At 36.7% G+C, this 24,117-nt stretch overlaps 1 protein-coding gene and 1 long non-coding RNA gene across 3 annotated transcripts in view; one reads left to right on the top strand and one right to left on the bottom strand.

Annotated features, from left to right (window-relative positions):
• Positions 1-24,117, top strand: part of WWC2 (WW and C2 domain containing 2) — a 149,758-nt gene that overhangs the window by 117,396 nt on the left and 8,245 nt on the right. For both annotated transcript variants that reach the window (XM_039336651.1, XM_039336650.1), the window contains exons 15-22: positions 1,273-1,465; positions 4,049-4,207; positions 10,767-10,915; positions 12,320-12,509; positions 15,028-15,189; positions 17,003-17,095; positions 20,766-21,008; positions 23,132-23,259. In XM_039336651.1, coding sequence (XP_039192585.1) covers positions 1,273-1,465; positions 4,049-4,207; positions 10,767-10,915; positions 12,320-12,509; positions 15,028-15,189; positions 17,003-17,095; positions 20,766-21,008; positions 23,132-23,259 — 1,317 coding nt within the window. The remainder of the gene's footprint in view (positions 1-1,272; positions 1,466-4,048; positions 4,208-10,766; positions 10,916-12,319; positions 12,510-15,027; positions 15,190-17,002; positions 17,096-20,765; positions 21,009-23,131; positions 23,260-24,117) is intronic.
• LOC120305204 lies at positions 17,097-18,947 on the bottom strand. Its single transcript, XR_005555955.1, has 2 exons — positions 18,883-18,947; positions 17,097-17,283 (listed from the first exon to the last, which is right to left on the bottom strand). It is a non-coding gene; the product is annotated as an uncharacterized LOC120305204 (long non-coding RNA).

Genomic DNA, 24,117 nt, shown 5'->3' with positions numbered 1-24,117 from the left:
AACAATCAAATATTAAGATAGAGGACTCAATTGACCAACAAATATAGTTAATGGAAAATCCAGCAAAGGGAGTGACAACATTGAAAATGGAAAAGACTTTCTATATAAATCAGAAGAAATTTGAGAAAGAAGAAGAACAGATTGAATGGAAGATAAACATATTAGGGCAATCATGAGGAATTAGAATAATAGGGAGACAACTTAATGAATACAAATGAGCTAGTCCTTCCCAAAAAAAAAGGCAATTAAATGGTCTCCTTTATTTCAAATAACATATATAATAATAGACTGAGATCTATCTGATCATCTAAAAGCACTGATATGGAAGCCTAGTTGGCAAAGGAAGAAAGCCAGAATAAGGCTGAAGAAAATTGCGGTTTTGATTTATTAGAGGGGATTTCATATTATTAATTAGAGGGTTAAAGGGAGAAGTTGAGATAAGGGAAATTCTGGTCATTAGATTTAAAATATTTGGAAATTAGTTAAAAAAGGAATTTTATCTGTTTAATATTTAAAAATTAGACGTAAAAGAAAAAAAATCAATTATTATGAATATGTTTGATGTATTGATTAACCCAGGTAATATATATAATGGTTTTGATTTATTAAAGGGGATATTGTATTATTAAGTAGATGATTTAATATGGTGGGAAATAGATAACTTTTAGGAAATAGAACAAGATTATATTCAAATAGATAAAATGTGTATTTTGGATATTAGATTCTGTTATGAATTGAGATAAGGGAGATAAGGGTAGAGTTGCTACTCTCACACAAGCATTGCTGCTATTGCTGTTGACTATGGCAGCAGTGCTCTCATTTTCAATGACTAGAGCATTGTGGAAATGAGTCAGGAACTTTTCCTTCCCTTCTAATTTAGTGGGACAATTTATTAGGAACTGAACTCCTTCTAAACTTCCCAGCATGCTAAGTCTCCTGTTTGCTTACTTAGTGAGCTCACTCCCTTAAACCAGGCTGCTTTATATTCATCTTACAGATTCTGCTTGTTCTGTAAGAAGCACTTGTATCTGTCAGGACCCACACGTTGCAATCAGCATTTGTGAATGTAAAATAAATAGAAATTCAAACTTAGTGTATCTGTGGAGGAAGGAAGAAGCTTATATTTCCAGCCTGATGTCCCCCATTTTCTTCTCATCCTTAAAAGGGAAAAAATATTTTACATCTTTTCTAAATATGTATATTGCATAACATAATATGGAAAAACACTTTATGATGAATTTAGGTTATCTTTCTGTTATTTTTCTTCTTTAGATATTTTAGACTTGCACTTCTTCCACCTTCAACTGACATCAGCTGTCTATTCCGTACAAAGTTCCATCCTGCTACTGAACCTCTTTTATTTAGTGAAATGTTCAGAACAGTTATTTCCCAGGCAGCCTTGCAGAAAAAAACTTTGAGGGTAGATATCTGCTCTGTCAGTAAAAGTCACCAAGAAGAATGTCTAGTAAGTATCCTTACTTAATATGATAATTGGTTTAATTGTGATCTTTTTCTCCCTTTTTGTGGATGTATAAGAATCTTTTGAGCAATGTATTAAAAATCTTTATAGGTCTGGGCATAGTCACCTTTGATCCTAAGTGATTCTTCTTGCCATTTTCATGGGGGGAAATGTAGTAGATTGGAACTATACTTCCTAAAGACTTAAATAGCAAGGACGTAGTGTAAATATTTCAGCACTTGCAGTTCCTGTTTTATTTCCTATGCTATGTTTTGCACTGTTTCTAGGCCTGCACTGTGGGCTGGTCTAGAAGCTACAACTAATCTAATATATAGCAGGTCAACTACTGATTGGAATATGGTAGATCAGGGGCCCCCAACCCCCGGTCTGTGAACTGGCACCAGTCCGCAGCATGCCAGAAACCAAGCTGTGCAAACAAGTGAAGGCAGTATGCAAACCACGCCCCCCTCTGGTCCACAGAAAAACTTCTCTCCATGGAACTAGTCCCTGGTGCCCAAAAGGCCGTGCTGTAGATACTATACTAAAACATCTGCTGTAGATACTATACTAAAACATCTGCATTACCTATCGTTCTGCTACTAAACAGATTCAAGATGGTGAAATTAGTCTTAAAAAAGGAGCATGTTATCTTAGCATCCTCTTGTATGTAATGTTCCTGGTACTTAATGTTCTTGAGGGGAGGTCCTGCATTCTCATCCATAAATCTCCTCAGCAGTCCTCTGCAGAACACCCGCTCCAATTCAGCCATGTTTTAGGTACTCCTTTAAAAATCCATTCTTCTTTTTAGGGGGGCTTTTCACCAAACACCTCCCTTTTATTAATATTTCTAGTCCTTTTAATAACTAGTCTTCTAGCACTGTTTATAGCATTAACTCTTTCTGGTATTAATGCAAATGAGAAATGGTATACAAATATTTAAATAAATAGAAATAATTGAATTTACTTTCCTTGCCCCATTTACTTGAGAGACTAAATGCTTGAATAGTTTTTCACACTCAAGATAATGAAGGAAGCACTTCAGATGCCACTGCAGAGAAAAACTGCAAGGCTTGGTTGTTATAGGTTTCATTTAAATGAGGAAAGGGAGAAGATAAATATTTTCTCTGTGGGTTTTATGATGATGCAATTTCCTGGGTTAATATTTATTGTGGTGAACCTTTTTAAAGAGCAGTCAGGACATAACAATTTGGCCAATTGAAAATCCATAAATTGCATCCATCCATAACTGTGCTTAATTTATTTGAAAGTGTTTTGCAGTGGCTTTGGTCTGTGGAAATTAAGGTTACTATTTTTGAGAAGTATTCTTTCATCCAAGTATCAGCCAGGAAATTTAACAATTTCATGCTGGGGATTTCCCATGCGAGGGCATTGAACCTAGGACCTCATTCATGCAAAGCATGTATGTGACTTCAGTGGCAAAGGTGCATCCAACGAAAATGTTCTACTTCTTCTATATAATGTTATCACAGTTAGAAGTAGACTTTTTATTTTTTCTTAATATTCTTCAAGTTATTCCTACCTATAGATTATTGTAAAATGGAAGTGTAATGATTAACAATTTCAGACATTGACAGAATGTAAATCGATGGTGCCTGAGGCATTTTTATACAGTAAAGCTATCAAAGATTCTAAATATGAGCTTAAATTTTCTTTTCTTACATATAAAGCCATTTTTTCCCTCATGAATAAGATGTTTCCCTCATGAATAAGATGGACTGAGGCCAACTGTATTTTGCTTCAGGCATTAACCTAGCCAGTGCTTTCTCCTGCTTCGATCTATTGCACTGATTAGATTTATAGAGTAACTGGTATTTTCTTTTTAGATATGTATTGTATGTCTGATCTGTAATTAATCAAATGATTTGTTTATTATTTTTGTTTAAATGTACCCCTTAAACTTCCCTTTTAATTCAGATTGAGCAACAAGTAAGAACAAAAATAAAAATTTTACCAAATAAAATCACAGGATAAATATCTATATCACAATCTTTTTTGTTTTCACCTGCAACTTCTGAGTACTCTCTTGGCACTTTAATGTTTTACATCCTTTTATCTTGCAAGCCAAGGACTCTTGTGCCCTTAATCCCTCAAGATTTATCATGAACCAGAATTACTTTAACACTTGTGCCAACTGCTCCAAGTAAATCCCATTCATCTTCCCTCTTTCTTTATCTTTATGCTTTCCCCTTCACTTTTCATTTTAAAACATGTTTCTGCAATTTCTCTCTTGAGAGATAGATGAATCCTATTCATCAGGCTTTTACAAAATGGCTACCTCACACATTGCATTATAACCATAATAGAAAAGATCACTGCATCATGTGGAAAGTCTTACCTAATACTTATAAAACTTAGTTGCATTATTATTTGACTTCAGTTGTAATATTCATCTTAAATGCTGTATTTTAATCCAAAAGATATAAATATATAATTGAAGTGTTTAATAATTCTAATATAAAAAGGCTTTGGAGAATAATTTTTGACTGCTGAAATGAACAAAACATTTCAATGACATCATTTGTTTTTACATAAATTAAAATTCTGTAACAAATATACATTATTTTGTAGGGTGGAATCCAGATAAGTCTGGGAGATGTGTCCTTTTCAAATGAGATATCTACTCTGTGGTATAATTTACTATCTTCTAAGCAGACTGTTGGAAAAAGGAATACAAAGCCAAAAAAGTATTCTGTCTTTGTGGCAGCCAATCCAACACCTGTTTCCTTGGTAAGTTGATTGCTAGAAAAAACAGTGGCACCAGTCAAATAGTTGTGCTACATTATTATGTGTAGCCTCCAGTTGCTGTCTCGTTATCATAAATAGAAGTATAATTAGGCTTCCGGTTGACTTTTTCTGCTCGCAGGAATGGTAAACAAACAATGAATTGCTAAATCTTGATTATGAGGAAAGCAATAAGCCAGAGTTCCTTGTCAGAATGTATTGCTAAAAAATAGAAGCAAATGCAGTCAAGCTTACATACAACTTTTTCATTATAAGGAACAGTGTGCTTAGCCTAACATTCAAATATTATTGAATGGAGTAGAAAGGAATCACATGTAAAATGCATATTGCCACATTAAACTTTTTTTGTCAATAAAGTAGTTTGCGCACCTGTGTAATATAATGGTTAAGGGGTTTGAGAGGACTGGAGAGACTCAGTTTCAAGTCCATTGTCAGACAACTCACTGACTAATTTTGGACCAATTTTTCTCTTAACCCAACCTGCATCATTATTCATTGTACATTGAACACCTACAAGCAAAGTTATAACTAGTAGTCAACATGGGTTCATCAAAAACAGATCATGCTAAACAAATCTTATTTCATTCTTCAACGAAGTTGTCAGTGTGTAAGAATTTATGAACTGGAATAGCCATAGCAACAAACCAGCCAGTGAGAACTGTTTTAGATTAAGACACATTATTGGCTGTGTGAGGCATGTGATCCAGCCTAGGTCTGGGCGTGGTTTAGTCTTTCCCTGTGTCCTGATCTCCTGAGTTAGTTGTTGTTCTCTGCCACATTGCCAAGAACTGAGTGAAACTGTATGTATCATGCTTATACATATTTTATAGATAAAGTTTTTCTAAATTATGTCTCCTGCTCATTTTGAATGTGTGCTTATTTTTTGGGCTTATTTTTGCACTGGAAAGCTGTAAAACTCTTAACAGGTTATGGGCCCAGATCCCAGCCATCCCTTGCACACAGTTCAGACTGAAAGAAAAGATTGAGGCTCAACATGGAGCTGTAATTAAGCTGAAGGACTGCCTGAATTAAGAAAGAAAAAGGCTGCTCAGCTGAAGCTTGCAGGATGGCTGGTTTAAAGGAGAACTCTCTGCCTCGATTGGGACAAAAGAATTATCTTATTTGGGCTGGAAAAATGGAATGCTTCCTGAAGGCTAAGGAGCTCTGGGATTATTGTGATTAATCCACCCCAGGGGCAATTAGCAGCTGCAGATCAACAGAGGCATGATAAGGCACTGGCTTACGTCATTTTAATGTGGAAGATGAACAATTCTGAAATGTAGCTGACTTAAAAACTGCAAAAGAAGTTGGGCTGAAGTTCAGAAGTGTCCATGTGAGCATGTCAGCATGCAATATAGTGCAATTATCAAGGCAATTGTACAGAGCCTGGCTGCTGCCACAAGAGAGTGTAAAAGAGCATTTGTTCCACATGCAGAAGCTGATTGTTCAATTAGAACAGTTGCAGGTACAAAAGGTTAAATGTGCCCAAACATTTGGTAATGTGGCACAATATGATTCATGCATTCATCTCTTGCACAGAAAGCTTGGCCATGCCAGTTTCAGAGTGTTGCATAGGATGCCACAGTTTGCAGAAGGATTAACTTTAAAAGGGTGTACTCTAGGGCAGGGGTAGGCAACCCAAAACACTAAAAGAGCCACTTGGACCCATTTCCCACCGAAAACAAAACACTGTGAGCCGCAAAACCCTTTTGATATCTAAAATGAAGATAACACTGCATATATCCTTTTTTACCTTTATTATACACACACACACACACACACACACATACATACATATATATATATATATGTACACCCACACATATATATACATAAACATATATACACATACATACATACACATACATACATATACATACATACACACATACATATACATACATATACATGTACATACATGTATGTACATATATACATATATATGTATATCATAAAGGTAAAAAGGTATATGCAGTACTATCTTCATTTTAGATGTCAAAAGGGTCTCTCTCTGTCTCTCCCCCCCTCTCCCTCTCTTTCTCTCTCTCTCTCTCCTTTCTTTCCTCTCCCTCTCTCTTTCTCCTCTCTCTTTCTCTTTCTCTCTCTCTCTTTCTGCCCTTGGTCTGCCAGTCCTCTTCACCCACTCTCTTTCTTTCTCTCTCTTTCTCTCCCTCCCTTTCTCTCTTTCTCCCCCCCCCTCTCTCTTTCTCTCCCCCCCTCCAATCTTCTGCTCACCTGGCAAGCTGGCTTCAAGCTGTTCTCCGACAAGCTCAGGGGTAGGCAACCTCGGCTCTTTTATGACTCATGGACTTCAACTCCCAGAATTCCTGAGTCAGTATGGCTGGGCTAGGTAGCTCTCTCCTGCCCTTCCTGCTTCCTGCAGAGCTGGCAAGCTGGCTTCAAGCTGTTCTCCGACAAGCTCAGGGGTAGGCAACCTCGGCTCTTTTATGACTCATGGACTTCAACTCCCAGAATTCCTGAGTCAGTATGGCTGGGCTAGGTAGCTCTCTCCTGCCCTTCCTGCTTCCTGCAGAGACACAGCAAAGGGAAGAGCTCCGCCCAAAAAGCTTTTCAGCTCTTGGAGAACACCGTGAGTCCACTCTCTTTTTTTTACACACACACACACAGAGAGAGAGAGAGAGAGAGAGAGAGAGAGAGAGAGAGAGAGAGAGAGAGAGAAGGGAAGCACAAGTGCCTCTTTCTGTCTCTGTAAATGGCAGAGGAGGCTGGGAACCGCAAGGGAAGGCTCAAAGAGCCACATGCAGCTCCAGAGCCGCAGGTTGCCGACCTGTGCTCTAGGGCATACTTAGACTATGCAGTATAATATGTAAATCATCGAAATCTAAGGTATTCCCAGTAAGCAAGAAGAGCACAAGGCAGACAACAAGGGTTCTAGAGCTGGTACATACAATAAGACCAATGCAAGCCAATTGTAGATAATTTCAGTAGATTTGGTTTCTGTTATTTGCTTAAGAGCAAAACAGAAGTGCTGCAGAAGTTCAAGCAATGGGTGAGCTTCGCAGAAAGACGATATAGGCAACAGGTATGCCAGCTGCAAACTGACGGGTTCAGAATTCATGTCAGCAAGTTTTCAACAGTGGTTGGGGCAGCTAGGAATAAGACATAGACGCACAAATCCATACACAGCAGCTGAGAATGGTGTGGCTGAAAGACGGAATGGAGTCTTGCAGACCATGAAAGACTCACTGCTGGAGGATTCTGGTCTGAGCAGGTCGTATTGGGGCAAAGCCATGTTGACTGCTAATTATTTGATCAATAGGCTGTGGAGTTCCTCTATAAATGATACTCCATATGCTGTGCTATATGGGAGAAAGCCATCTCTGGCACATTTAAGGGTGTTTGGAAGCAATGCATGGGTGCATATTCCAAAGGCAATCAGGAGAAAATGGCAACAAAAGGCTAGAAAGCTCAGATTTATGGGCTATGAGCCTGGCTCAAAGAGCTATTACTTTAGTGATGGGAGCAGAAGGATAGTAATTTCCAGATCTGCTAGTTTTGGAGAGCAGAATTGGGGCAGAATTGATGCCAAGTCTGGAAATGATGCACTTAGTGACGGTGACTCAGTTAGTGCCAGTGTCGGCGTTCGGGGAGGAGAAACTGAAAAAAGATAAGAAAAAGTCAGAAGAAGATGGTGACTCTGAAGTGAAGCTGAAAAGGGTTGACAGTCAAGAGCAGTCAATGCCACGCAGGTCAGAGTGATGGAACAAGGGGATTCCATTTGACAGGTATTCTGCTGGGAAAATAAAGGTGTATAATGTGTGGTATAAGCTAAGAAACTATCAGGAAGAATTGGCACTACCCAAAGTAGAGCAAGAGAAGTGGAAAAAGGCCATGGACAAAGAAATGAAATCCAAGGCAGAACATAAAGTGTTCACCTCTGTGACTGCCACAAGGCTACAAAGCTGTAGGATGTAAATGGGTATACAAAAGGAAAGTGTTACCGAACAATTAAGTCCAATATAAAGCAAGATTGGTGTCACAGGGGTTTTCACAGAAGAAAAATGTGCACTATGATGAGGTATTTGCACCAAAGGTAAAAATTGAAACATAAGGATGGAACTAGTATTGGCAACGGCACATGGGCATAAAATTTGGCACTTTGATATAACCACAGCATTTCTTTTTCTTTTTTTTAATTCATTTTTTTTATTTTTTCCAGTTATACATTGTAAAAGATACAATTTTAAAATAACATAAATTCTTAACCATTGGTACGACCTGCCCATTCCCCCCAGGCAGCGTCCACCCTCTTTTAAAACCTTCCCTACTTCCCTCCTCTTTCTCTTCTCCCCTCCTACTCTCTTCCCCTCCCCCTCTCCTCTTACTATCCTACTTCCTCTCTACACCTTCTTCTCCTCTCATACCTATCAAACCCATGAACGCTGCATAGGGGAACAACCACAGCATTTCTTAATGCAGAGTTGGAGGAAAAAAAATTACCAGGGTACGAAAATAAAAAGCCTGACACTGTATATAAACTGAACAAGGCCATTTATGGGCTGAAGCCATCAGCCAGAAACTGGAACATCTGTTTAGATGTGGCATTAAAGGGTCTTGGGTTCAAGAGTTGATGGTTGCATATATACTGCAAGGTTCCACAGTGGGGATTGCCAATTATTAGCGTTTGTGGATGATCTTTGCTTCATTGCAAAGGATCTGGCACAGGTGAAGGAAGATGAGGAACTAGAAGGGGAACTCATAAAAATTTGGAGATGAATAGCCAACACGCCAGAAGACAAGTTCAAGATCCAAAAAGATCTTGACAGACTTGAACACTGTCTGACAAAATGAAATTCAGCATAGATAAAAGTAAGGTTCTACATTTAGGCAAGAAAAACCAACTGTATAGGTATAGGATAGGTGAAACTTGGCTTAATGCCAGGAATTGTGAGAGGGATCTTGGAGTCCTAGTGGACAGTCACTTAAATATGAGCCAACACAGTGTGCAGCAGCAGTCAAAAAAGACAGAGCAATCCTATGCTGCATTAAGGATTGGACTAGAAGACCTTCAAGGTCACTTCCAACTCTATTATTCTATGTTCTATGTTTCATTGTGTGCAAACATTGGAGGAAGGAATGCTATGTATGCCACTGTGAGTTCCTAGAGGAAAGATGAAATATCAATCAATCAAATAAATCAATAAATGGAGAGTGGTGAAATATAACTGCTCTTCCTATTGTGTTTCCCCAAAAATAAGACCGGGTCTTATTTATTTATTTTTTTGCCTCCAAAAGAGGCACCAGGTCTTATTTTTGGGGATGTCTTACTCACCTCCGGCATCGACCGCCCCGTCCAGCAGGTCCACTTCTTCTGCAACTAACAGAGCACTTTCATTCTGCAGCTGCATTCCGGCTGCAATTTCGCATGCAGACCTTTCCGGAAGGCCTATGCAGCCAAGTACCGAGCTATGGATTGAATCCATAGCTCTGTACTTGGTTGCATAGGCTTTTCAGAAAGGCCTGACTGTGAAATTCCAGTCAGGCCATGCAGAATGAAGCTATGGATTGAATCTATAGCTTGGTTCTTGGCTGCACAGGTCTTCCGGAAAGACCTATGACTGAGAAACGCAGGCCTGGCTGCAGAAGACGCCACAGAAGAAGTGGGCCAGCGAGGAGAGGCCTGGTTGCAAAGTAAGTGGCACATAGGGCAGATCCACAGCTCTACCCTCGCCCTAGCTTGTGTGCCTCCCCCAAACTAGGGCTTATTTTTGGGGTAGGTCTTATATTAGGCCCATCCCTAAAGCAAGCTAGGGTTTATTTTCGGGGTAGGTCTTATTTTCAGTGAAACATGGTAAATGCTATATTTCTGCTGGCAAGCAGCTGATTATTTTTTCACAGAATGTAACATTCATAAGTATTTATGGTTTACTCTATTTTCCCCATATTAATTTTATTATACTTGAGCATCTATTCCAAACAACTAAATGTAGGTTAGTACAAGATTTCATTTACATCAGACTTCAAATCAGTGAATATATTTTCTGTTTTCTTTAAATGATAGGGAGTGAAAATAAAATACTGTTTTAAAGAATGTACATGCAAAATCTAGGGCATAAGAATCTCATAATATAGACAATGCCCATTTAAACTGGAAGATCAATTGCAATATCTGGAATAATGATTTGTAAATGTTGGAAACCTACATAATTTGTTGCTTTTGCCCACAAATTGTGAATTAGAACTTAGTTTTTACTGATCTGTATGTCAGAGTATATTTTCGTTGTCTTGCCTATGTCATTTTTGGAAAGAATTTTATTTATAGGCTATGATTTTCACAATATATGTAATCAGTTCTCAGATGATGTCATGCAGCAATTCAAGGTTTAAATCAGTCTTGAGTCTTTCATGATGTAATTCTACTCTCTGTAGGTACATGTGTGCTTGTTCAATTTAATCTGAAAGGCTTCAGCAGCTTTATGATTTTTCTGGGCTCAGTCCATGTACATTACAGACCAGGTGTATTACTGGCATTACTTCTTACATATTTTAGTACAAGTAGAGCTGCTTTCCATGTCTTTGTTAGGATGCGGTCTCAGCATTGTTGGAAAGGACAACAGCTGAGCTGCAAGCTGTGGAACAAGAATTGGCAGAAAAGGAAGAGGAAAGGGAGGAGGAGGAGGAAGATGAGGAAGCACAGGAAACCCAGGAAACACAAAGTTTGGAGGAAGACTGGTAAGCTGAACTCTTTTTATTTATTGGTTATTCACAAAATAGCATTTAAAAATACGAAGCATAAAAAAACAAAATACAGAAAATGTTGCTTGCCCCCTGCAGTAGGTAAGTAAGAAAGATAGAAAGAAAACCTATTATTCCTTAGGCCAGTGATGGCAAACCTTTTAGAGACTGAGTGTGCCATAGGTTCACCACCACTGCTTTAGGCAATTTAGGGAGGATTTTTATTATTATTATTATTATTTTCTGTTTTGCTCAGTGACAGAAACACAATACAAATATTATAGGGAGAGCAACAAGGAAAATAATGAATAATATTAGTTTCAATGCAGCTTGGAGAATGGAGCCATGCTGTTGTCCCCAATCCAATGTTTGGGTTCTGTGTTCATAATCATTCTTCTTAAACAGGAGCCCAGCAAGTAAGGAGAGCACGGATCTAGCTAGCAAAATATGGACCATATGAAAGAAGTATGAACTGGGGGTGTTTCCTCCCTATATTTTGCTTTTGCTTTTGCTATTATGAGAGCAGTCTTCCTTTATTTTTGATCAGAACAAAGATTCATATAGCAGCTTACTGCTGGTAAGTTTAAGCTGGACATGAAGGCAGTAAACTTTTCTTGCATCTTCTCTTCTAAGAAATGCTTATTATGCTTATAATGTGAATCACTTGTTTCTAAGCAACTTTTGTTAAGCACAATTTAGACTGTGGAGAATGGGACCTCCCTCGGCCGAGCATCACGGGCACTCGGCCTCACTCATGCGAGCGTTACGAGTGCAAGCAAGCACTTGGGGCCTCACTTGCACCCTCATCTACGCAAGTTCTTGGCCCCACTCACACAAGGAACGTGTGCATGCACACACCTTCCCCTCTCACAAAACCATGCCTTTCCCCCCTCCCCCCGCCCCACCATCTGGAATGATTGGGGAACTCTGTTCTAGTTGATTCAATGTTTTGGTCCTTCCTTTTACTGTAAAGTTGTTTGAAAGATGACTTGTTGGGCTATAATTAGACTTTCTATCCATTCAGGATATTGTTGTTATTTTATTTATTTTCAATATCCATGAAATATCAGCTAAATGGTTATGCAGAGGAAAAAACTTACAGTGCTATATCTATCTCCAGAAATAACCTTGAACATCAGATTTACATTGAATTTTATGATGTTCTAACACAGTAAATTTATAACAGATCCTTCTGCTTTTTCCAAAGAACAGAATACTAAAACCATAGAAATGTTTCAGTAGAAGTTTATCTGTGGCCAAAATAAATTGTTGATAATGTCACATTAATTGTATGTCTATTAGTGATGAAGATTTTGGATTCTTCCCACATTAGGTTCCAAATATGCTGGTATTTTATTTTCCAAATACCTTAGTAAATTAAGGGTAAATTTGTTCTCACAGGATAGGAATACTGGCAGAAGTATCGAGAGAAATGAATGAAGAGAACAAAATTAAAGAGACCGAAGAAGACAAATACACAGATAGCAAGAGAATGAGCTTTAATTTGGAACAGGCAAGTAGTACTGATCATGAGAAAGACACTAACCTTACAGAAGTAGATCTCAACAAAGAAATAATGTCCCCAATACTGGTGAGTATTTTAAATTACATCTTTTATATGGCCTAAAATGCCTTTTATAGTTGAGCCATAATATTTGTCATCGCAAATTTCTCAAAAAGTTTTCAGTTAAATGTACAAATTTAGTATAGCATTTAATACATGTAGTGATTTTGAATTGGTACTTTACAGACTTGAATTTGTTTTTGTTGCATAGTACAAAAAAAGAGAAGGAGCAAGGAAAAAAAAATACTTAGAGCAGCCACAGAAAAATATTTAGCTTGCTAGTTAACATTTAATGCTTATTTGTTCGATAATTCATGTTTAATAATGGATGTTTTAAATATTTAATAAGTTATTTAATGTTTAAATTATACTAGCATACACACTTAATATTTTTATTTTTGCAACTGTTTTGAAGTTTTAATAACAAGGGCTGAGCTCTTAAAAACAGTGCTAGAAGGGAGATTATATATGTGATGGATGAATCAGTTCATTTTCCATCCATGAATTACAAATTTTGCATATGTTCGTTTTTAAATCTGTTATGCCGTACTCCCTCTTTAAACTGCAATTTTTAAAAATAATCCATATAAAAATCTGTATTTGACTATTTACATATGGCTATATTTTTCTTAAAAATATATATTTTATATGATTTGCGTTTTTTTTTAATCTGGAATTTAGATCTGCAATCTGACATTTAGAAAATTATGGAAATTGAAAGATTATACTTTTCAGTCCACATATTTCACCAAAAGTATGAATCAATTTGTTTCTCTTTCAGTGTACATTATTCAGGCATTCAGTATGCTAGAAGCCTAAATACTGATATGTAATCCAAGAAACATATTACAGGTAGTCTTTGACTTGTGACCACAAACGGGACCAGAATTTCTGTTGCTAAGTAAGGCAGTGGTTAAGTGAGTCATGCTTAATTTTATGATCTTTTTTGCCACAGCTGTTAAGTGAATCATGCAATTGTTAAGAGAATCAGGCTTCCCCCATTGACTTTGCATGTCAGAAATTGGCTAGGAAAGTTGCAAATGAGGATCCCATGACTCCAGGATTCTGTCATAAATAAATGCCGGTTGCCAAGTGTCCAAATGTCAGTTACATAACCATGAGAATGCTGTGATAGTTGTAGGTATGAGGACCAGTTGTAAGTCACTATTTCAACGTTGTTATAACTTTGAACAGTCACTAAACAAATGATTGTAAGCTGAGGACTATGTGTAAAAAATTTAAAATTTTGCTATCAATTTAAAAAATATGCCCACCAGTTAAACAATATATATGAAGATTTTTAAAAAACATTTATACAGTAACTATCGCTGGCAGATACCATTATAGGAAGAGATGTTCCTTCTTTTAAATAAAGGAATAATTTCTAAGATAGTGCCTGGTTAGAAATACTAGAAGCCACAATTCCAATATTGTATAATTGTTAAGACATTGGATTTGGAATGGGAAAACTAGGAAACTGGATCTCCACGTCACACTCCTCAAACTTATTACTATCACAGTGTATCCGTAGTCACATGATCAAAATTCAATTGTCATAAATATATGCCTGGCAACTAGCATATATTTATGACAATTATGGTATTATGGGGTCATCAACATTTGCGACCTTCCCATGGGTTTCCAATAAGCAAAGTCAATAGGGGAAACTATATTTGTTTTTTGACTGCATGGTTTGCTTAAAGATCATGGTGATATGCTTAATGACCATGGCAAAAAAAAAAATGTAAAATTGAGTGTGACTCACTTAACAACCGAATAGCTTAGGAGCAGAAGTTCTGGTCCAATTGAGGTTGTATGTCAAGAATCATCTGTATAATGGAAAACACTTGAAAAGTTTAGAATTCTAATTCAACAACTGAAAATTAGTTTAGTTGAGTTTTTTCTTTGGGAAAGGCTGTAGTCAAAAATAGAGTTCAAGTATTATACATTGTGCGACGTCACATGACGTTGCGAGTTTGACATGTCTGCTCTAGATGAAAACTCCAAGGTCCCATCCATCATGCCAATGACAAGAAATGTTGGAAATTGTAATTCAACAGCAGGAAGTCTACAGATGGCATACTATGATGTTGAACAAGACAGTCTTATTTTTTTCTATGTTTTTATGTTTATTTGTTCATAACTATTTTACCAGTATAATTTCATCACTTCTGAATAAAACAATGACATTCCTAAAAGTACAATAGTAATCATCATTTAAAAGAAAATCTAGTTTTAGTTTTAAATGGACAAGGGATTTGTTTGTTTAGAATGAACTCATTTTAAGAATCCTGAAAAGAGTTTTTTTGGTATGTGGCGCTTTGTCTAGCAAAATATATGATGTGTCCCAGATAAAAGAATCTCATCCTATTTTTGTGGAGCACTAAATGCCTGTTTACTTTTTATTTCTTAAGAAATTAATGTATTTTGAGCCTTGGTTTTTGGTTTGAATTTAGCTTATCTGTGTCATAAAGGCATAAATCGACAAGCTTGGTAAGCAGGTTTTGGTTTTCAGCATCAGAAATTATGTATAATATGTCCACAGGTTGATAGAGAAACAAATACAGAAGATAGGATTGAGTGTGTAGCTATAAGACCCAAGGACAAAGCCAGCCTCAAGACTCAACAGCATCCCTTTGTCAGAAACAGCATGATAGTACGTTCGCAGACGTTCTCTCCAGGCGAGCGGAACCAGTACATCTGTAGGGTAAGATAAAGAGTGTTCTCAATGAACTCTTGCTAACTAAAGACTCATTTAATTTCTTTGGCAGTGGCTTGTTGCTGGCGGTGGGCCACCTCTGGAGAACTTAGTGTCCATCTGTCAGCTGTGAGGCTATGAAAATTATGGCTTTCACCTATAAAATAATGTGTAACTTCTCAGCTATTTGGATGTTAGCATTTATCTCTTTGTATTAAGCTAGAATAAAGTTGTTTCAATTAACATTCCTTCACTCTTCCCCTCTTCCACTTACTGACATACAAACACATGGTTTGAACAGGATACTAAGGCATGAATTGTTTAACCATGATTTACTGAAGACAATCACAATTGACTGTGTTTGCACCATATGCTACATTTAGTGGAATATATGAACCCAGTCATTCTTTCTCAATAGTCATGTGTAGAATTGGCTTGCAGATGCCAAAAATATTTTTTCATTTTTTTTACTGTTAATACCCATTTCAGTGCAAATATTTATATTCATTTTGCTGTTTTATGACATTTCTAGCAGCATGTAATTTTTTAATTATGATTTGCAACATGAAAATAGCACTTATTCTAAGAATACCTACCAAAAGAAAGAAGGAAGAAGGTTCAACAAATCAGAATCTATCTACTTTTTAATTTCATGACAAAAATGAAATACTTAAATAAAATTGCTGTGTGCATGTGAAATCTGAAACAATATTTTCACATGACAGGGACAAAATATCAAAAACTGTGTACATATGAGCCATCAAATAATCTGCTTTTCAGTATTTTCAACATTTATTTGCCCTCCAATGCAAAAGATGGTTCTTCATTGTAGTCTCTGTGAATCAATCCTATTGGTATCTGGGCTTACAGTGCTCTTTTGAGAATTTTCAAAACCTGAAAGAGACTTGTGTATTTGTCTTCCATTGTCCTTTCTGTTTATCTTTAACTGCAGTAGCGGTATCCCTTGAGGTGTTCTCTGACACTATAACAGCAAATTTTTCTCCTGATACACACATCTACTTAAAGTACACGATCAAGACTTGACTCTCCTACCAGGCTGTTACAAAACAGAATGAGAGGAATTGATCATTTCATGACAGGGCTTCATAGTGAAATTAATTATTCTATCCAAACTCCCTTCAATACCAGGATGATCAATCAGTCTCAACCAAGATCTGTAAAAATAAAAAACCCAAATGTAAAAAGAAAAAGACAATCAAGGACAATCACTTTGTATGGTCCAATTCATCATTTCCTTCCAGTCTAAGTGAGGAAACCCATCATGCCTGTTGGTACAGATTTTCTGAATCAGCTTCCTGCCTTCTTTTTATTTGTGCTTTCATTTATTTAATAATGGGAACCCTTGTTACACAAAAGGATTCTTTTCCCTCTCGGATCACTCACACATTTTATTCCATACTGGAAGCAATTTGAGATTTATCTGGTATATGTTCACACCAATCAGTCCAGTTGAAAAATAAAATTAGTAGCGACAATACTCACTGCATATATCATCCCCTTGGGCCATGTCAATCCTAGATCATATCCTTCCAAGTAGGATGTCACATTGTTGCCATTAATAACATACTGTTAACAGCATCTGCCTCATTAAAATCAAGAAGTGAATGTTTTTCTGTATATTAAGTTATTGATGTTTGAACTGTGACATTTTATCAATATTGCATTAATTATCTCTTATGCAAAATTGTAGTCAAATCCAATAGAATATGCAGTAGTTATTTTTGCTAGTTTTAATACTAGTAGCTTTTTTATTTTATCTTTATCCACTCTGTTTCAATTACTGTCTGTTCTATTTTGACAGTTGAATAGAAGCGATAGTGATAGCTCAACATTGGCCAAAAGAACTCTCTTTGTGAGAAATTCCACAGAACGGCAGAGCTTGAGAATCAAAAGGGTAGGTGTTGTTTGACCATTTATTATTCATTTCTTTATTTTTCTAAAATATATTCAAATATATAATAAAAGTTTATTTATAAACCTAACTGCTATGCACGTTACACAGATTGGTGTGCATGCACATACAATCTCTTAATGAAGATGTAGATCATTATCTTGCCTCTTCTCTTATTCCAAGACTGCATTCTGGTAAACAAAAAACAAAGATTTATTTCTTTGAAAACAAGAAGTAGCAAAAATCTTTCTTGACATTGCATTTCTGCTTTTCTCAGAACTTTTATAGTAAAACTCTGGGCATCTAAAGGGTAGGAGTGAGGCTGCAATATAAGATATGATCATAACTTGTGGTTAGTTTGCCACAATATACTTTCCAGTTGTTCTTGTATGTGGACATTTTTCTGGCAATCTTTTCATAAATTTGACAATGCCACCTGATTTGTCAAGAAAATTGTGGGACTTGGACACAGAAAGCTGCTACATGCTAGTTCAGATCTTTGTCCAAGTTCACTATTGCTTACACTTTCTCCCAAGAGATATAGATTGGAATCTTTCCCAGCCTTACTTGGAGAGATTAAGGATTAAATCTAAGCATACAAAGCAAAGACTCTGAAACTGACTGCAAATCTTTTCGTCAAATTATAAATTTAGCACAGCAGTCAGTGCAAATTCTTTTTAGTTTAATTTAACTTTATATTACAATTCTGAGACCACCTGACTTCACCGCAAGACTGGATAATTTATAATTAAAAAGAATCATAAAGATAGCTACATATATTAAAGAAATTGGGGTGGAGAGAAATGTACATGACTGGAATTTTAACTTTCACATTGTTAATCAGACACTTTTTTTCATCAACTAACAAATTTATTTATTCTTAGAATTGTGTTTTGTTCCTGGAACTGTGAATGTGATGTCCTCTTACACATTTAATTAAAAAAGGGAGAGATTGTCTCAGATAGTGTCAGAGAAGAGGCCTGTCATTTCTAGTTCTAGTGACATAGCAGACCGGAGAGCTGCTACTAAGATTAATAGATCCATCTCAAACAAGATTTTTTTTTCAGATTGTAAAGCTAATATCCAGACAATTTACTTCCAAATACATCCCAAGGAAACTGATATGTCCTCAAACAATGTTTTATTGATAGAGATTTATGCTTAATTTCAATTACATGGAACCCTTTCTGATTAGTTAAGTGGCAAAACAAGCTAATCACTTTCAAGAAAGGTGGGGGTTTTTTTAACCAAAAAAAAAATACGTTCGTTGGCTTTAACTGCATAATGATGTATCTAGCACAGGGGTAGGCAACCCAAAACACTCAAAGAGCCACTTGGACCTGTTTCCCACCAAAAACAAAACACCGGGAGCCGCAAAACCCTTTTGATATCTAAAATGAAGATAACACTGCATATATCCTTTTTTACCTTTATTATAGGTGTGTGTGTGTGTGTGTGTAATACACACACGCACACACACACACATACATACATACATACACACACACACACATTAAAAATAAAAGTAAAAATATGACTCTTGGGAATATCCATACCATTAAAACAATGATCACCAAGAGAATGCTTTAAGAGAATAAAATTACATACACACAAAGGTAAAAAAAAGGATATATGCAGTGTTATCTTCATTTTAGATGTCAAAAGGGTCTCTCTCTCCCTCCCTCTCTATCTGCCCTTGGTCTGCCACTCCTCTTCCCCACTCTCTCTCTCCCCCCCCTCTCTCTTTCTCTCTCTCTCTTTCTCCCCCCCCCCTCCTATCTGCTGCTCACCTGGCAAGCTTCAAGCTGTTGTCCAACAACCTCCGGGGTAGGCAACCTCGTCTCTTTTATGACTCATGGACTTCAACTCCCAGAATTCCTGAGTCAGCCTAGCTGGGCTAGCTAGCTCTCTCCTGCCCTTCCTGCTTCCTGCAGAGATGCAGCAAAGGGAGGAGCTCCGTCCAGAAAGCTTTTCAGCTCCTCGGAGAACACTGTAAGTGCACTCTCTTTTACACATACACACACACACGCACGCGCGCACACACACAGACACACACACAGAGAGAGATAGATAGATAGAGAGAAGCAGGGAAGCGCAATTGCCTCTCTCTGTCTCTGTCTCTCTCTGCAAAGGTAGAGGAGGCTGGGAGCCACAGGGGAAGGCTCAAAGAGCCGCAGGTTGCCGACCTGTGATCTAGCATAAATTTACCCATTGACTGACTTTCTTAAAAAAAAAATACAAGTGTTAATAGAATAGAACAGAATAGAATAGAAGCTTTGTCACTTTAAATGTACACTAAATCAACATACATTAAAATAAAATTTTGTTGCATTTAGCTCTCAAAAAAATACCTTTATGCATATACCTACACACACACACACACATGACACAGAGAAACATCACAGTCTAGTTTGAATATATACATATATATGGCGAAAAGAGCCAATGCAGCTGCAGCCAAACGGGACACCGCCATTTTCATAACTTCATAACAGAATTCTTTACAGTACATGACAATATATGAATTTCTAAGCAGCCATGTACAGTATTATACAGCAAACATTAAGTGAAAAAAGTAACCCTGAAAAACCAAAATTTCCTTCTTACTTAACACTATATATGCATACACCAGAGCTTTCCCTCAATCTTTAATAAATTGCATAGCTGCTAGAGTTGCACTGCTAAATTGCAGTGTTCCCACTCATATTTCCTGAGGCAAAAACTATTCTAGGAGACTGGGTAGCAGACACAGAATTAATAAGAAAAGTCCTTTGGCCATTGTTTCATTTACTCCAGCATTCTGTCATGGAATGGCCCATGGAAAGCTTACAAGCGTGGACTGCAGGGCTCTAACTTGCTTTCCTGATATTGTCCAACCAAATGCAATTAAGGCATGCTGCTTAAGGATTCAGGAGGTAATAAAAAGCTATGCCTATTCATAGTCATTGATTGCATGATCCTGCATGAACCTGTCTAATCCCTTTTAAAAAAAACTTGACAATCTCCCACAACTGCTAGCAATGAATTCCAGTATAACCAAGACTTCTATAGAGTATTTTCCTCCTGTTGGTCCTGAACCTTCTCTGTAACATTATATAACATTTTTTTTCTTGCCTGTAAATGAGCATAGTACTAGGAGCCTTGCTTTGAGGGCAAATAGAACTCAGAATTTCTCAACTCTTGCCCTGCCATTTGCTACAGTAATGTATTTCACTTGCATACATTTGCAAGATAGCTTTTTTTAAAAAGTTCACCATCTTAAAATCGGTCTTTTTTAAAATCTCAAGAGCTAGAAATATTGCAAGCTCCTATTTTTTCCCCTGAGGAATACCCCTCATCATAGTTGTACCAAAATTGTTGTGTTTTGATATTGAAATAAAGTTTAAAGATGTTGCAGAATATATTTTTACTGTGTTATCTCATTTATGTTGCCTTAGGAAAATTGTATGACAGTTTCTTATCTTAGAGGGATTCAAAAATATTCCAGTTCCATAAAAACAACTGCAGAATAGACACCCCTTAGAATTTAGTCAGCTGCAACTTCATTTGTACAAAAATAGTACCTTAGTGCCCACAGCAAATTTGTTATGTTTCATAAGGGTGTTAGGCTGTTCTCATACAGTGCATGTATTACATTATATTTCTTATTTTCTGGAATTCCTGATAACTATAGCCTACTTGCCAGTCCAACTTACAGAGAGCAATGCGACAGCGCCTGGTCCGTACTTCTCTTGACTTAGAGTTAGATCTTCAGGCATCCCGGACCCGACAGAGTCGCCTGAATGATGAACTACGGACACTTCGTGCTCTTAGGCAGAAGTTAGAAGAGATGAAAGCATCAGAGCAGACGGACCTCCCTCCATGTATTTTAGAGGATGAAAGATTCCAAAAGCTTTTGAAGCAAGCTGAAAAAGAGGTATGAACATGAAGCAAATGTATGATGCTTTAAGTTTCTGCACGTACAGTTTTGACCATGTGTTCAAATAAAATTGAAATACTCAGAATGTATATGATCTTTATATTATTGGTATCATTTTTTTTCATAACAGAAATGATCCACTGCCAAGGGCCCATCAAATGTAGTTTTCTAGACAATGGGGTATCATCAGCCCCATGGTGGCCTGTTGCCTTGTCCATACCTCATTTACTTTATGAGAAGAGGATCTCTATGTTTAAAATGACTGGATCAGATTGGACCAGTGTACACACTCACAGGGCAACAGCTGTTTTAACATTTTCATGGTCATATACAGCTCTGAATAGTTAAAAAGCATTCATGTAGTGCCATCTTCAGTTGTAATATATTTACAGAAGGAAGCCTACCAAGGAAATATTGTACATTGTCCTCTGCTGGCAAAAGCTTGCTTAATAAGAGATTTGCCTTTTTGGCAGGAAAAGGAATATATAAATTTTTGCTGATATAATTAAAGTGTTTGACATATAGGTGATACAGAACACAGGTACTCCTCAACTTACAACTATAATTGGGTTCAGAATTTCCATTGCTATACAAGGCAGTTGTTAAATGAATTGCACCTGATTTGATGACCTTTTTTTGCCATAGTGCTTAAGGAAATCACTGCAGTTGTTAAGTGAACCCGTTTTCCATCATTTACTATGCTTGTTGGAAGCCAGTTGAAAAGGTCACAAATGGTGAGCATATGATCCTGGAATAGTGCAATTATCGTAAATACATGGCAGTTGCCAAGCACCCAAATTTTGATCACGTGACTGTGGGGATTCTGCAATGATCGTTAGTATGAGAATTGGTTGTAAGTCACTTTTTTCAGAGCCTTTGTAACTTTGAATGGTCACTAAACAAATAGATGTAACTTGAGAACTACCTGTACACCTTTATATTCCATATTCAGTAGTTTAAAAAGTATCTCTTCCCCCCCTCATATCCTCACGTCTTGAAACCTAGACTGGTTTTTTGTATGTTTAGCAAAAACTTTACCCTGTCCCATGCCAGACTGGCTTATTTGGAAAGAAACAAAGAAATAATAATTCACTGACAAGACTTCATCAATATGAAATTATTCCTATACTGCATTGATGATTTTCACAATCATCTTAGGTCAAAGGCCCAGTAAAATAAGGTTGTTTTCATGTGTTGTAAAAAAAAAACAGGAAAGTAGAGCGTCAAGATCTTATGGCAGAAGCAAATTCCATAAAATGGGGGGGGGGAAATGTCCACTGCCCATTTATGTTATGAGGAGTCTCTCTCTTTGTAAACCATCGGACCAGATTGGAAAAGCACATGATAGCACAGCAAGATCTGTTTTAAATGTTTTCATGGTCGTGTACTGCTCTGAATAGTTCAAAAGCGTTCATATGGTGCCCTCTTCAGTTGAGATATGTTTACAGAAGCAGGCCTACCATAGAAATACTGTACCTATTACAATTCCAAAGTCAGTAAACACTTTAAAGACTTTAATATATTATGTATAAAAAGTTAAGGAAAGTATTAAAGCAGTGGAGTACTGTATTAATACAAAAGGGGGAGTTTAACAAAACCAGTCAACATCACAGGAAGCAGATAAATGAAATATAATTTAGACTGTGTATTATATACTTCAAATTGTCAGAAAAAAATTTAAACCCTTGGCTAAAAACCGATTATAAAATTCCAGTTGTGCTTTTTTTCTTAGCTCATCTAAAGGGTAGATAGCTTATAGGGTATACAAAGCCACTTTGGCATGCAAGGTTTTTTGTGACCTGCTGTCTTTTTTAGATGCTGTTAATCTATCTACCGGTGCTAATAAGAAGGGTTGGCATGCTAATAGAGCTTCTATTTGGGACATCACTTTCTGGTGTACAAACAGCCCACAGATTACAGTGCCATTAAAGAAACTGTCAAGAATTAGGTAGACCTTTTCATTTATTCAACATCTTAATTAAATCAGACCAAAGTCATTTGAATTGCAGTGGCAAGATGCCTTTCCTTTTATTTGTGCTAAAGATGGATTGCAAGGTACTTACTTAAGTCCTCTATCATAGTATGAGTTATTAAATGTGGCTTTAATTTTTTTCCATTAGGCTGAACAGTCAAAGGACAAAAAGAAACAGGGATTAAATGCAGAAAAATTGATGAGGAAAGCTTCAAAAGACGTGTGCTGGCTACGAGAGCAAAGCCAGAAAGTGCCACTACAGGTGCAGTCTTTCAGGTGAAGAGAATTTGTATCTCTATGAGCTTTATAAAAGTGTTCCGCAATTTCTACACTGAATTTTCAGCTTCAGTATGCAGCAAACAGTTCTAGAATTAGAAATCTCTGTAGCCTTTGTGGCCAAACTATAATTTTAAATGTGACTACGTTAGACAAAGATGGAATGTGTTTTTCTTGCCTCTACCTGTGTTTTGAAATGTGGTAAGTGACAAATTCAAGTGCATGCTTATTTTTAAAATATATTAGAGTATGTATGTATGTATGTATGTATGTATGTATGTATGTATGTATGTATATAAAATAAATAATACACGATCACCGGGAGAATTTTAAGTAAAAATACTTTACTAAAAATACTTTATTAAAAAAGGGTTGCCAAGCTTTCATTGGGGAACTCCCCAACATCATCAGGGCTAAAAGGCCGTTCTAGCCTTTATCTTTGCTAGAACGGCCTTTTAGCCCTGATGATGTTGGGGAGTTCCCCAATGAAAGCTTGGCAACCCTTTTTTAGTAAAGTATTTTTAGTAAAGTATTTTTACTTAAAATTCTCCCGGTGATCGTGTATTATTTATTTTATTTATAACTATGCCCGGGAGTCGCATTTTTACTAACATTATTGAATATATATATTTATATTTGTTTTCTGAGGTTTTTGCGGGTGTTTGTATGTATATAACCAAAGACCTACATATATATACATGCATACATACATACATACATACATACATACATACATGCAAAAAGACAAGAAGGAGAAAAACTAATAACAGCAGCAGCAATAATTATGGTGGTTATGGTGTATGAATTGTGGTTGTGTTGTATGAATTACATTTGAATAGTTTTGTCAGGTCAATAATT

Source organism: Crotalus tigris, unplaced genomic scaffold (assembly GCF_016545835.1).
Source record: "Crotalus tigris isolate CLP2741 ecotype Arizona unplaced genomic scaffold, ASM1654583v1 scf7180000017666.379230911805:20528666, whole genome shotgun sequence".
Classification (NCBI taxonomy): Eukaryota; Metazoa; Chordata; class Lepidosauria; order Squamata; family Viperidae; genus Crotalus; species Crotalus tigris.
This window is presented reverse-complemented; position numbering and strand designations above follow the sequence as displayed.